Consider the following 14,015-nt stretch of genomic DNA (forward strand, 5'->3'; position numbering starts at 1 on the left):
GATCTAGGTACAAGGCAGATCTAGGTACAAGGAAGATCTAGGTACAAGGAAGATCTAGGTACAAGACAGGCCTAGATACAAGACAGGCCTAGATACAAGACAGGCCTAGATACAAGACAGGCCTAGATACAAGACAGGCCTAGATACAAGACAGGCCTAGATACAAGACGGGTCTAGATACAAGACAGGCCTAGATACAAGACGGGTCTAGATACAAGACGGGTCTAGATACAAGACGGGCCTAGATACAAGACGGGCCTAGATACAAGACGGGCCTAGATACAAGACGGGCCTAGATATAAGACGGGCCTAGATATAAGACGGGCCTAGATATAAGACGGGCCTAGATATAAGACGGGCCTAGATACAAGACAGGCCTAGATACAAGACGGGTCTAGATACAAGACGGGTCTAGATACAAGACGGGTCTAGATACAAGACGGGTCTAGATACAAGACGGGTCTAGATACAAGACGGGTCTAGACACAAGGCAGATCTAGACACAAGACGGGTCTAGACACAAGACGGGCCTAGACACAAGACGGGCCTAGATACAAGACGGGCCTAGATACAAGACGGGCCTAGATATAAGACGGGCCTAGATATAAGACGGGCCTAGATATAAGACGGGCCTAGATATAAGACGGGCCTAGATACAAGACAGGCCTAGATACAAGACGGGTCTAGATACAAGACGGGTCTAGATACAAGACGGGTCTAGATACAAGACGGGTCTAGATACAAGACGGGTCTAGATACAAGACGGGTCTAGACACAAGGCAGATCTAGACACAAGACGGATCTAGACACAAGACGGATCTAGACAGAAGGCAGATCTAGACACAAGACAGATCTAGACACACGACAGATCTAGACAGAAGGCAGATCTAGACACAAGGCAGATCTAGACACAAGGCAGATCTAGACACAAGGCAGATCTAGACACAAGTAGACGCACCATGTGTAATGATTTGTATGGAAATGTTAACCTTGACTTTTTTGTTAACCGTTTCAGTGTTGAATAAATTCAAGCGCCGAAAGTTTATGAAGACCAAGAACCTGCTGACGGGAGAGACGGAAGCAGATCCTGAGGTTATCAAGGTAGGATGTTCTGTTCGGGGGCGTAGCGACGGATCCTGAGATCATCAAGGTCCGATGTTCTGTTCAGGGGTGTAGCGACTAGTGACTGATCCTGAGATCATCAAGGTCCGATGTTCTGTTCAGGGGTGTAGTGACTAGTGACGGATCCTGAGATCATCAAGGTCCGATGTTCTGTTCAGGGGTGTAGTGACTAGTGACGGATCCTGAGATTATCAAGGTCCGATGTTCTGTTCTAGGGCTTAGTGATGGAGAAAGGATGTCTGCCGTCAACTGCCTGGAAAACCAAACGGGAATCACTCCTATTTTAAACACAGCTAATATTGGCCCAGTGTTTGTGCCAATCTGATATATTAAGATGAGATATTCCTTTATTGATCCCCTTGCATCGTCTGCATATCTACATGCAAACATAACTGAACACAGTGAAGTCGCTTGCAGAAGAAACATTTCACTGGATAAGATAAAATATTCCTTTATTGATCCCCTTGGGGAAATTCGGGTGTCGTAGCAGCATGGAGGGGAGGTATGGGCAGGGTAATGGGTGAAGACATATATAGGCAATATAATTATAGTAAAGATAAAAATTAGCAGTGTAAACAATATAATTAACTCTGAATATAAGCATATCTCTCGCTCTTCGTACCTTATCAAGATGTCACTTTTGCTTGTTTACTAGTGACCATGTTGCACAATTAACCCATTCCCCGTTAAAATCGCTGTTCAGCGTTATTGCCCGCCATGCGTTGTCTGCCAATATCGTTGTACAGCGTGTTTCAAGTTCATATTTCATATTTTCGTCATGGAATTCATATTTCACCCACGGAGCCTTGTCATATGCTGCGGGAGCCATCACAACTCTGCAACGCTTCAATACTGCCACCTGCTGGCTGAGCGGCGAGTTGCAACCGGAAGTCGATCTCTTGGGTTCCCGGTGCGTCTCACTATTCCGTCCAGGCACTTGTTTATCGTCCCTGGACTCAAGACGCACACCGTGGATATCGATCCGTTGCCATAACTCAATAATCCACATGATTTGGGCGTATATTAGTATTATACAAACCGGAACTGGATCGCATCGATCCACATCACATAACTGGGATCTGTTTGCTCCACTCTAAGTTTCAGCGTTTTTCTTTATCATTTTCGATACAAACTGCTCTGATCTATATATCACCCATACTACATAAATCATTTAACGTCGGTCACGGAATTATAAACGACCCCCCCCCCCCCCCCCCCTCCGTTCACCCGCGGATGATCTGTCATAACGTTTAGGACCATGTACAGTTGAAATTTTTTATATAACGTTGATCGGTATCAAACGGCATTTGATAATCTAATATATGCATTTATGCCTATATCTCACGTTCTAGGAAATACTGCAGAAAACGATAAAAACATATTTATACTCTAGACGGTATTTTCGTATGAATGTGTGAATGAAAAAGTAAAACGTTCCTACACCCTGAACGATAGATAATCGATGTTGAATGGGCCATAGTAATGTCAATTTAGCAATACAATTTAAAAAGTTATAGCCCTGCAAAGAAGGTGAACATCTCCATAGACTTATAGTACTGGCAGAGAATGGTTTAGGATGATCAAAGTGGAGGCAGAGAATGGGTTAAGCGTATGTGCCAGTAACAAAAGAAAAAAATACAAAAGATATCTTTTTATTGTAGTGCATAGATTTTAAGAAATGATATATCTGCTATCCTATATAAGCAGTGTAATCCAAGGTTCCAGTTATATAATACGCTTTCAATAAATATGGTCAATAACACTTAGATTTTGTACTTAGATTTTGATCAATCATTTAGATATCTGTATCCCTTGTCGTGGCTGTATTCTGATAACGCGCCTCATCAAACGTGTCTTCCCCCCACAGCGAGCAGAGAGCCACGGGCCGGTGGAGATCATCTCCCACTGGCACCCCAACATGACCATCAACATCGTGGACGACCACACGGCCTGGGTCAAGGGCTCCGTCCCCCCTCCGCTGGACCAGCGTAAGCACACCCTGCCCGTCCACACTGTGGCCGTGCTGCATTCATCAGTATTCTTTAGATTAGATTCAAATGTGTGTGTGGGATATACAGCACTATTGTACATGCTGGCATACAGAGTATATGGGTAGACTAGTATGAGGTGGGTTCAGAGTCGTACAGTAACGGAGCCTAGGTTTATATGGTGGGGTGGGGGCTATCAACGTGGCAGAGTTCAGAGAGATGACAATTGTGATTGGAGGATCAAGAAAAGCAATATTTGTTCTTTTATTTATTCACTCATTCATTAAATTTTTAGCAACTGTTTATAGTGTATATAGTCCTGTATATCGTGTGTGTATATTGTGTCCTATATGTTACTTTATGTTTATATTGTCGATCTTTTTATATACACTGTGGGAAGGGGGGGAACATAATACACTTTTTCTGTATGTCTTGCACATTATGGGAAATTACAATAAAGTTGATTTTGACTTTGAAAAGAGGGCGGGGTTCGAGATCAATTCACACACACTCGAGCGCCGGAGTATTTCATGTCCTACTCCCCCCCGTCCCCCGTCCGGCCTCTCTAGATGTGAAGTTTGACGCGGTGAGCGGCGACTACTACCCCATCGTGTACTTCAACGACTACTGGAACCTGCAGAAGGACTACTACCCCATCAACGACACCCTGCAGACCCTGCCGCTGCGGCTCAGCTACTGCCCGCTGTCACTGTGGCGCTGGCAGCTGTACGCCGCCCAGAACGCCCGCTCGCCGTGGAACTTCCTGCCCGAGGACACCTACGAGCAGTCCGACGACGACCAGGATTCCGTCAAGGTCGGTGGCTTGGGATCTCGAGGGGGGCAGGGATAATAATAATAATACTTTATTTGTATAGCACCTTTCATACAGAGACTGCAGCTCAAAGTGCTTCACAACAGCAAAAAGACGGGCACATAAAGTACAGACATAAAATCACAGTTTTTCACATTATGATCTAACATCCCAACAGGCCACCTTGTTTATGGTTTGATTCAGTTTTAAATGGACAATAATAAAAAGAGTAAGATAGAATAGACAGAGTTTTTTTTTTACAGTGCAATAAAATAGTTCTGGATTACTGTTAACACTACAGTTTAAAGTCGTCTTTACCTTCTCTGTTTGGTATCCACAGTTTAAAACGTGACAGTCTTCCCTCCTGTTTGATACCCACTTTGACCCTTCAAACCTCCCACTCAGGGCGCAGTTCTAGGCCTGGGTCCTACACAGTTTTAAAGCCTGACAGTCTTTCTTGTTTGATACCCACACAGTTTAATACCTGACCGTGTTGAACCTGTAATAGACCGAGTAAAATAGTACAGTGCAATAGAATAGTAGATGGAACGGAGAAGGTAGCCGTTTGTAGGTTCTTGATCTTGGTTGAAATCCTGACGTTTCTTTCTCCTTCTGTCACTCTGAAGGTGGCCTTACTGGAGACTAACCCCTACCTCTTGGGAGTGACCATCGTCGTCTCCATTGTACACAGTATCTTCGAGTTCCTGGCCTTCAAGAACGGTAAGTCACAAAAGAGTGAAACTGTACTTATCGGGACATATTACTTAAATGGTAAATGCCAATGGGACTGTGTTTATATAGCAGTTTTTATTCAAAGCACTTTACAACTTTTCCCCTCACATTCACTCACACATTCACACACTTGACGGCGACCATGCAAGGTGCCACCCTGCTCATCGGGAACAGTTAGGGTGTTAGGTATCTAGGCACAAGGACACTTGTTGAGAGGAGCCGGGATTGAACCGGGAACCTTCCGATTACCAGAGGCTCTACCTCCTGAGCCACTGTTGGCACTTAATAGTTATCTGGACTTGTTTTTCACAAATTGTGATTGTAGAATCCTTCTGCCTGTGAGTGTCTTGACTCGCACCAGGGTTCCAGCCTTTGGGTAAGATAAGATAAGATATTCCTTTATTGATCTCCTTGGGGAAATTCGGTATCATAGCAGCATGGTGGAGGGGAGGTACAGGTAGTAGAAGACATACAGGTACAGGTCACAGAATTATAGTACAGTGGAGAAGTAAAAAAAAAAAAAAAAAAAAAAAAAAAAAAATTGTTATTACCGGTATTTAAAAAAAATTGTGCCAGATGAGGGTATGTATGCCCTCAGTTATTTTGCCCTACAATAAATATAGTTACAATATATAATCTAATAATCTAAATCTAATCTAATGTGTAATCTAAAAAAATGAAATGCTAGAATGCTAAATATAGGCAATATACAATCTAATAATCCAATAGTCTAAATCTAATTAAAAAAAAAATGCTAAATATATGCAATATATAATATAATCTTCAGGACATCAAGTAGGGTCTACTGGGAAAGATTCTAATATGACCGTAATAATATTTGGTCACTATGGAAAAACTACCGCTGAGTTCAATGGCGTTTTTCCATAGAAGCCACTCTGAACACCGGTTTTGCACTGGATTAACAAAGTAAACCGGTAACATACGATGTGAAAGACCCAAACCTTTCGTGTAATTGAAATGTTTTGGGTCATTTCCCAACGTCTGCTGTGGCGAGGTCTGGAACCCCTGACTTAACGCTGTGACCTTCTTGACCCCCCCCCTCCAGACATCCAGTTCTGGAACAGCCGTCAGTCTCTGGAAGGCCTGTCCGTGCGCTCCATCATCTTCGGGGTGTTCCAGTCCCTGGTGGTGTTGCTCTACATCCTGGACAACGAGACCAACTTCGTGGTGCAGGTCAGCGTCTTCATCGGCCTCCTCATCGACTTCTGGAAGATCACCAAGGTCATGGACGTCAAAGTAAGTCACAGAAGCACAGACTCGAGTCGAAGGTCAAAGCGTTTGTTTGTCACCTACCCCTTTTATCTTTACTGTAATTGTATTGCTTATATTTATGTCTTTCTACTAGAGATGTCTGCTATTATCGGCCTACCGATATTATGGGCCGATATTGGCATTAAAATGTAATATTGGGTTTTTTTTTTTTTTAATATATAAAAAACAATTCTAATTTTTTAAAATTTTATTTAACCTTTATTTACCCAGTGTTATGTACATGCATACAAGTAAATAAAATAACCTTGCATATATCGGTATCGGTTGATATCGGTATCGGAAATTAAGAGTAAAAAAAAAAAAACACTATCGAACATCTCTACTTTCTACTATTACCCTGCCCATACCTGTACCCCCCTCCCCATTCTGCTATGACGCCCGAATTTCCCCAAGGCGATCAATAAAGGAATATCTTCTCTTACACATGACTTTGCTCTCCCTAATATTTTCTCATGGACTTCAAGAGTAAGGCTACATTTAGACTACTCAATAAAGAAATGTCTTATCCAGTACATGTACAATGGCAGTGAAATGTTTCTCCTGCGAGCGACTTCACTATGTTCAGTTATGTTTGCATGTCGATATGCAGATGATGCAAACTTGTTTAGTTCATTTTGGCCTAGTGGCTGTATTTGATGATTATGGTACTTATAATATTTTTCTATACGTCTCTCTTTTCTACATATTTGTACTCTATTCAGGTTTTGTCCCGTTGTATACGACCGTCCTGTTTTGTTTTGCCTCTGATGCTACACTCTAGTAACCTCTGTTTCTCCTACGTTTCCCTCTTTCCCAGCTGGACAGAGAGAACAAAATCTTGGGGCTGATCCCACGGATAGCGTTCTCAGACAAGTCCACATATGTCAAGTCTTCAACCAAAATCTACGACGATGTAAGTCAGAAACTACACCTGCAACACTGGCTAAACATAAAGTTTAACATTTTAGGAATGTTCCGTATGTTAACGTTATCATGAATCGAGGGGTTTACAAAAATAAATAATAATAAATTAATAAACTTTATTTTTATAGCACCTTTCATACAAGAATTGCAGATCAAAGTGCTTCACAGCAGTAAAAGGGGACATGGGCATAAAATGAGCACAAAATTGGCAGATCAAGAGCAAAGAGCAAGTGCAGACATTCATTCAATCTTTATTTATACTCTATATAAATAAATAAACACTGAGTAATTAAACCCATTTACAGTGCCGTTGAGATGCCATAAAGTTAGGCATAAAATAGACATCAGAAAAATAGATAAAATCAAGATGAGGCATATAATATTAAATCACAATTTTTCATATTAGGATCTAACATCGTAAGCCTCTTTGTTTATGATTGATTGTCACTGATACACATAAATATATGTAGACATAAAATCATGAAATTGGCAGATACACATAATACAGTAATACAAGTGTAAAATAGAATAGACGGAGAAAGATAGTGCAGTTAATAAAATAGACAATAATAATAATAATAATAAATAATAATTTAAAATTAAATTAAAAAAGCTCCTCTGAAAAGCCATGAGGTCAGCAGAGAACCCTGCTTGGCCCCCTGCTCACTGCACCTTCAGAGTGGAAAGATACACTAGAAGATTATCAGTAGTTAGCCAGAAGTAATGTCTGAGATGTTTTAAATCTACCAGAGAAAACATAAAAAAATCCCCTAAAATCATATTTCTTAACACATTGAGTGCCACGCCCCTTCCGGGAAGTGACCCCTTCCTTGCCGTCCATTAACCCCATGTAAACGTAGTTGTAGTTTGTAGAGCTAAACCTATATTTTATAGTATAGCTATGGGTCTAATAACGCCGTCGAGTCTCAGTGAGTTGCTTCCAGTCAACGTGCAAAAAACAGATTCTTTTTTCATACGTTTTATACCGTTTTGAATATGAATATAGTTTGGTTGCTTCTGAGTAATTCCAGGGAAAAGACGCGAAAACAGCGTTTTTGTGTAATTCAATAAACGGTCATTTTTCGCCTGATTATCGGATCTTCCTGAAATCAACGCTAGATCATCATTATTATCCTTCCTCGTGCAAGCATGCAATGTGGTTTAGACCCCCCCCCCCCCCCTGCACCCAACGGCAAACAGCCACACACATAAAACACAGATCGCTTCAATCGCGGTAGAAATAAATATCAGATCAACGCAAGCTTTCATATATAGTGTCCTTACCTGGTATCTGATGTAATGCAAAAAAAAAAATCCAATTATCTGATCGCCATTCCAGTTATCCACAGCGATCCTGTCTCCGACGTTGTTGGGCATTGCTCATCAACGGGCGGGGCGGGGTCAGTTGTCCAAACCATCCCTACAAGCGTGTGTTTGCCGGAGTGTCAACGATTGGGCGACAGAAACGTAGTTCTACGTTTTCGGCAACCAAATGGTTAAAGACGGCTCCATCACATCTTCTATTTGACTCGAAAGATCCTTTTTAATTAGTAACAGTACAAACTCTGGGATATCTTCCTGGACCTTTTAACTTTTTACATCAACATTTAACATTTAAAAAAAAATGTTACTGTATATTTTTGGCTGTATATTTTAGAATGTATATCCCTGACTATATTTATATTCTTATTTGTGATATTTGACTACCTAAATGTTTATTGTGAGCGATCTGTAGTGCTGAATTTCCCTCTGGATCAATAAAGTACTTCTATTCTATTAGATTATGTAACTGTTCTCTCTCTCTCTCTCTTGCTCTCGCTCTCTCGCTCCTCTTCCTGTGTTCAGATGGCCTTCAAGTACCTGTCCTGGTTGTTGTACCCCCTGTTCGGCTGCTATGCCGTCTACAGCTTACTGTACGTGGAGCACAAAGGCTGGTACTCGTGGGTCCTCAGCATGCTGTATGGCTTCTTGTTAACCTTTGGTAAGTCTTTGTTCCTCATTTCACTGTCAAGTGTCCTTTCCTTCTTTATTTCCTTAAGCCTTGGTCCCAGCATGGATAATGTTTACGCCTCCCTGTGGAGCAGTCGGCTCTATTGATTTTTCTCCACTGATGCATTCAGTCCAAGCGGTGTCTGTTCCTAACTGTATACGGGTCTATTATTATTGACGCCGCTGGTTTAACCTAATCAATATGGCTTCTCTCTGTGGGTCTAAGTGCGTGTCGTGGCTAATGTTTGTTTGCCTGCAACACGCTTATGATTATTAATAGCGGTTGGTTTCATATTCACCCACGTCGACCTTCATGTTAAACGGTAAATGTAAACAAAACATGTAGGCAGAACCCTTGCTTCCGAAACCACCGCGCGCACGGCACGCATCTTTTGGGGTGAGACTCTGGGGACATTGTGGATGAAAGCCCTTCCATGGACCGGACGTCTGACACCGTGTGTGGTTTCATTCAGACCCCCTCCCTGCAGTCTCTCCCCCAAAAGGACGTGTGCACAGTTTGGTTTCGGAAATTAACGAGTTTTACCTGCAAATTTACACAAAGGATAAATCATGTCAAGTTGTTTATTTCACCCGATTCTCACCGCCGTCTACTTTCTCGCCGGTTTAGGTTTCATTACGATGACACCGCAGCTGTTCATCAACTACAAGATGAAGTCAGTGGCTCACCTCCCGTGGAGGATGCTCACCTACAAGGCACTCAACACCTTCATCGATGACCTGTTTGCCTTCGTCATCAAGATGCCCATGATGTACAGGATAGGATGCCTCAGAGATGGTACGTCTCCCCCCCCCCGCTCTCGTTCTCCTCTGGTCCGGTGTCGTTATCTCCATTGTTTCATATGGCACGGATCCAAGGTTACAAACTGTTCATCAGAATTGGGAAGGTCTTTATTGCAGAGTAGTTTTCACATACAAGGAATTTGATTTGGTGCCACATTAACGGACAGACGATAAACGGTAGAATAAAATAAAAAGGTTGAATAAAATTTAAATGGAATATCGATTAAATAGAAGCACAATAGAATATACCGTAATTATAAAATAGAAATAGGCCAGGGCTGTACAATTGTGCACGATGTGGTCAAGTATCTATACTAATTAGAATAAATACAACGATACAGTGGGATGGAATATTTTTTGCAGGGCTAATAATAAATCAAATGTGTATCTAGCGCTTTTCAAGAAACCCAAGGTTGCTTCATGAGTTGAGAGGGCTAGGGAAAAGGGGCAATAGAGGTGGGGTGATGAGGGGGCAGGTAGAGGGCTGTGCAATTGAGCAGTGAAAAAGTATTTATAGATGACTAGTAAACCTCTTCACCTTTGACACCTGTGGTGCTTCTTAAACATTTACACATATGAATTGTTTATAGTATTTTCAATTAAGGCTAGATGAACCTTTTCTGATTAATGGCTCTAAGGCTCATAATTTCACTTCTTTGCCTGAAAGACGTCTGGATTGATTTCTGAATTGATTCTTTGTCTGTAATGGAATTTGTAGGGATTTTGTCACCACTCCCTCAGACCACATCTCAATCCAAAATGTGTTACTGAATGAAGAAAACAAAGCATTTCTGTCTAATTAATTTTAGAAAAGGGATTATTAAAGGGACCCTAATGTAAAAATTTGCCGTTTTGCACAGACTTTACACAATGAAGGGTTGTCCCCACACTGAGAAATATGGTATATGTACCAGTACATAGTGCCATTCCTGCAGTTCAACTGTGACAAGAATCCTCCCTTGAAATAAGCCATTCAGAAGAAGATTATTTTATTGTCAATGTACACAAGGCAATTGAAATTTGTCTTTTTGCTTATCCCTTCTAGTTACACATACACAGTCCTCATATCCCTCCTAGTTACACACAGTCCTCATATCCCTCCTAGTTACACACACAGTCCTCATATCTCCTAGTTATACATACAAACAGTCCTCGTATCCCTCCTAGTTACACACAGTCCTCGTATCCCTCCTAGTTACACACAGTCCTCGTATCCCTCCTAGTTACACACAGTCCTCATAGCCCTCCTAGTTACACGTACACACAGTCCTCATAGCCCTCCTAGTAGTTACACATAGTCCTCATATCCCTCCTAGTTACACATATACACAGTCATCATATCCCTCCTAGTTACACATATACACAGTCCTCCTATCCCCCCTAGTTATACATACACACAGTCCTCATATCCCCCCTAGTTATACATGCACACAGTCCTCATATCCCCCCTAGTTATACATGCACACAGTCCTCATATCCCCCCTAGTTACACACACTGTCCTCATATCCCCCCTAGTTATACATGCACACAGTCCTCATATCCCCCTTAGTTACACACAGTCCTCATATCGCTCCTAGTTACAAATACACACACAGTCCTCATATCCCTCCTAGTTACACACAGCATGCATACACACACACTCACTCAAATTTATTTCTTATATTAAAGTATATTTAGTTTTTAAGAATTGTAAAGGATAGGCAAAAATAAGCATGTGCTTCAGCCTATTCCTTTTTTCGGTCATTGAGTTTGGATTTTGTGTGAGCTTACGGTACTTTGAATATGTACATTTGTGATTTTTTTTTTTTTTTTTTTTTTTAAGTCCACACGTGTGTTTTTGATTGATCTGTAAACAAAGACCGAAAATAAACTCATCATCATCACATACATACACACACACATACATACACACACACACATACATGTATACATGCGCGTACATACATACATACATGGATCAGTACAACAGTATCTCTGAGTCTTCCCTCTGATTCTAACTCATGCCCCCTCCCTCTAGACGTGGTGTTCTTCGTCTACCTGTACCAGCGCTGGATCTACCGGGTCGACCCCAATCGGATGAACGAGTTCGGTACCAGCGGCGCCGGCCCGAAACCCGAGGACACCGCGGCTGAGGGAGACGGCGCCCCCGCCGCCATCGCAGCAGCCCCCGACGCCATCGCAGCCCCCGACGCCATCGCAGCCCCCGACGCCATCGCAGCCCCCGATGCCATCGCAGCCCCCGACGCCCCCGACATCACAGACAAACCAGAGGAGGAGAAGAAGAACGATTAACAAAAGATACACGTGCGCCCCCCCCCCCCACATCCCTGGCCTTCACTCCTGGGGCAGAGAGGACTTGTTGAAGCCAGGCAAGGTTAAATGTCCGTACGCCAGGGGGAAAGGCAGTCATTGTTTTATCTGTCATGGACGCCGCTATAGAAAAAAAATAATAATCAGTTCAACTCTCCCTCTTCTGATTTCTGTGTGGGGATCCGCAACGAATCATATCCAGTGTAGACTTAATACATTGTTCCCCAGACACCCGACCCCTGACCCTCTTGTTTTGCAGTTCAAGTGAAGTAAGACAAAATGTGATGTACTGTATTCTATTTTGATTTTGAGAGGGTAATAGTGACGTCTTGGACAAGCGCTTGCAAGGGGACTGGGTTACAGTGCTACTGCACATCTCCTGTGATGTTTGTTTCTTTTTCCTTTTTTTATTTTAAAGTACAGGGGAGAAAAGGAGGCCCGAGCGCATCCTTTTTTACTCCGACTGTAGATTCCTTGTGAGGTTTTTTTTCTTTTCATTCCATGTGTGCACCATGTTTATCCGGGGGGGGGTTTGCCTATAGAACTGGTGGTTTAGCGACAGAGGAGTGTGAACGGGGGTCCAGAGCTAGGATGGGGAGTGGAGAAGAGAGATGGTTGAAGGATGGATTACCTCTTGTCTCGAGCACAAACCCACACAACAGCGTGACTACTACCCTTAATTTTAAACAAATGGTTGATGTTCCAAACTTGAAGGGGAGGAAGAAGAAGAAGAAAAAAAAGAGAAAAAAAACAGCCTTGTAGGTATTAATATAAATATATTAATATTGTTGATGATGACTTGATTTTTTGTTTTTTTCTGTTTTTCAGTCACTGAATCTTTCTTTTGTATGTCCTGAAACTGTACAGAATCTCAGCTTTTCATGTTAATAATACTGATGTCAAACTGTCTCTTTAGCAATAGCTGATTGCAAGTCTTTTAATCCCTGGACTTCCGGTTTTCGAACCGTCTCACTCTTAATAACCCTTTCACTACCACACGGCAGAAGGTTAACCCTTTCACTACCACACTACAGACCGTTAACCGTTTGTAGTGTGGTATTGAAAGGGTTAACCTTCTGTCGTGTGGTAGGGAAATTAACCTTCTGTATTGTCGCAGTGAAAGGGTTAACCCTTTGGTGTGGTAGTGAAAGGGTTAAGCCGGAGTGCCAGGTGTATGTGTGTGTGTGTGTGTGTGTTGGAAGAATTTACAGTCCATCTCTCTTGCTTTTTATTTTGGGTGCTGTACATTCTGATTAAGAGGTTCCATGTTGGTTCATATTAAATTTTGAACACTCATGTTTATTGTAAAACATAAGTGTGGTTTAAAATGTCACTGCAGACCTTATTTTAGTCATTCCTGGGGTCATAATCCGTGGCTGTGAAGTGAAATATGGAGGAGCTATATATTGATAACTTATTTTAGCCAGAAAATTGGTGGGGCCTCGAGTCCTTCCTGTCAGTGAGTGACATCTTTTTTCAGTTTGAGGTCGGATCGCAGTGGACTCCCTTCAGTTTAAGTCAGAGGTTTGCATAAAATGTCATTTGGGAAGTTCTTCTCCATCTGAAACTGATTCATCTTGATAAAATAACAGATTTCCTGAGTGTTGTGTCAGCTAATCAAGTTTCTCATGTATGCAAAAGATGCATTTTAAACTGAGGAAGCTGATTTAATTTTTTATGTTTTATAAAGACAGTTGATGCCCAGGATTAAGGTTGCCTTTTGCATTGTTCTGTAAAACCAGTTGCGTCCTTTAAAGATGGAATCTGTAATGTTTAATGGTGTCAAAATGGCATCCTCCGGGTAAAAAGAGCTCTGCACGGTATTTACACTTTGTTTAAAAAGAGGGAAAAAAAGTGGTTTTGTTTTGATGTGTGGGTCTGAGTTGAAGGGGAGCGGTCACTCTGCCAAGAGGGGTAAACTCCAACCCACACATCAGACCAAAATGAAAACTGTAAACAAAGTGCAAGGGCTCGATGCCTAGAGGTCGCTGTTTGATGGCGTTACAAATTCAACCTTTTTAAGGTACAATGGAAGTTCAACTGGATTGACATTAGGTCACATGTT

The 14,015-nt window shown here is 42.0% G+C and overlaps 1 protein-coding gene across 1 annotated transcript in view; it reads left to right on the forward strand.

Annotated features, from left to right (window-relative positions):
- The window catches only part of clptm1 (CLPTM1 regulator of GABA type A receptor forward trafficking), a 39,605-nt gene extending 26,053 nt beyond the window's left edge, over positions 1–13,552 (forward strand). The window contains exons 6-14 of the mRNA XM_084326987.1: positions 1,016–1,101; positions 2,990–3,110; positions 3,680–3,924; positions 4,548–4,641; positions 5,720–5,910; positions 6,743–6,838; positions 8,695–8,830; positions 9,467–9,634; positions 11,658–13,552. Of these exons, the coding sequence (XP_084183113.1) occupies positions 1,016–1,101; positions 2,990–3,110; positions 3,680–3,924; positions 4,548–4,641; positions 5,720–5,910; positions 6,743–6,838; positions 8,695–8,830; positions 9,467–9,634; positions 11,658–11,932 (1,412 nt within the window). The 3' untranslated portion in view covers positions 11,933–13,552. The remainder of the gene's footprint in view (positions 1–1,015; positions 1,102–2,989; positions 3,111–3,679; positions 3,925–4,547; positions 4,642–5,719; positions 5,911–6,742; positions 6,839–8,694; positions 8,831–9,466; positions 9,635–11,657) is intronic.
- The last annotated feature ends 463 nt before the right edge of the window (positions 13,553–14,015 follow it).

This window comes from Notolepis coatsorum (assembly GCF_963971535.1).
Source record: "Notolepis coatsorum genome assembly, chromosome: 1".
Lineage (NCBI taxonomy): Eukaryota > Metazoa > Chordata > Actinopteri > Aulopiformes > Paralepididae > Notolepis > Notolepis coatsorum.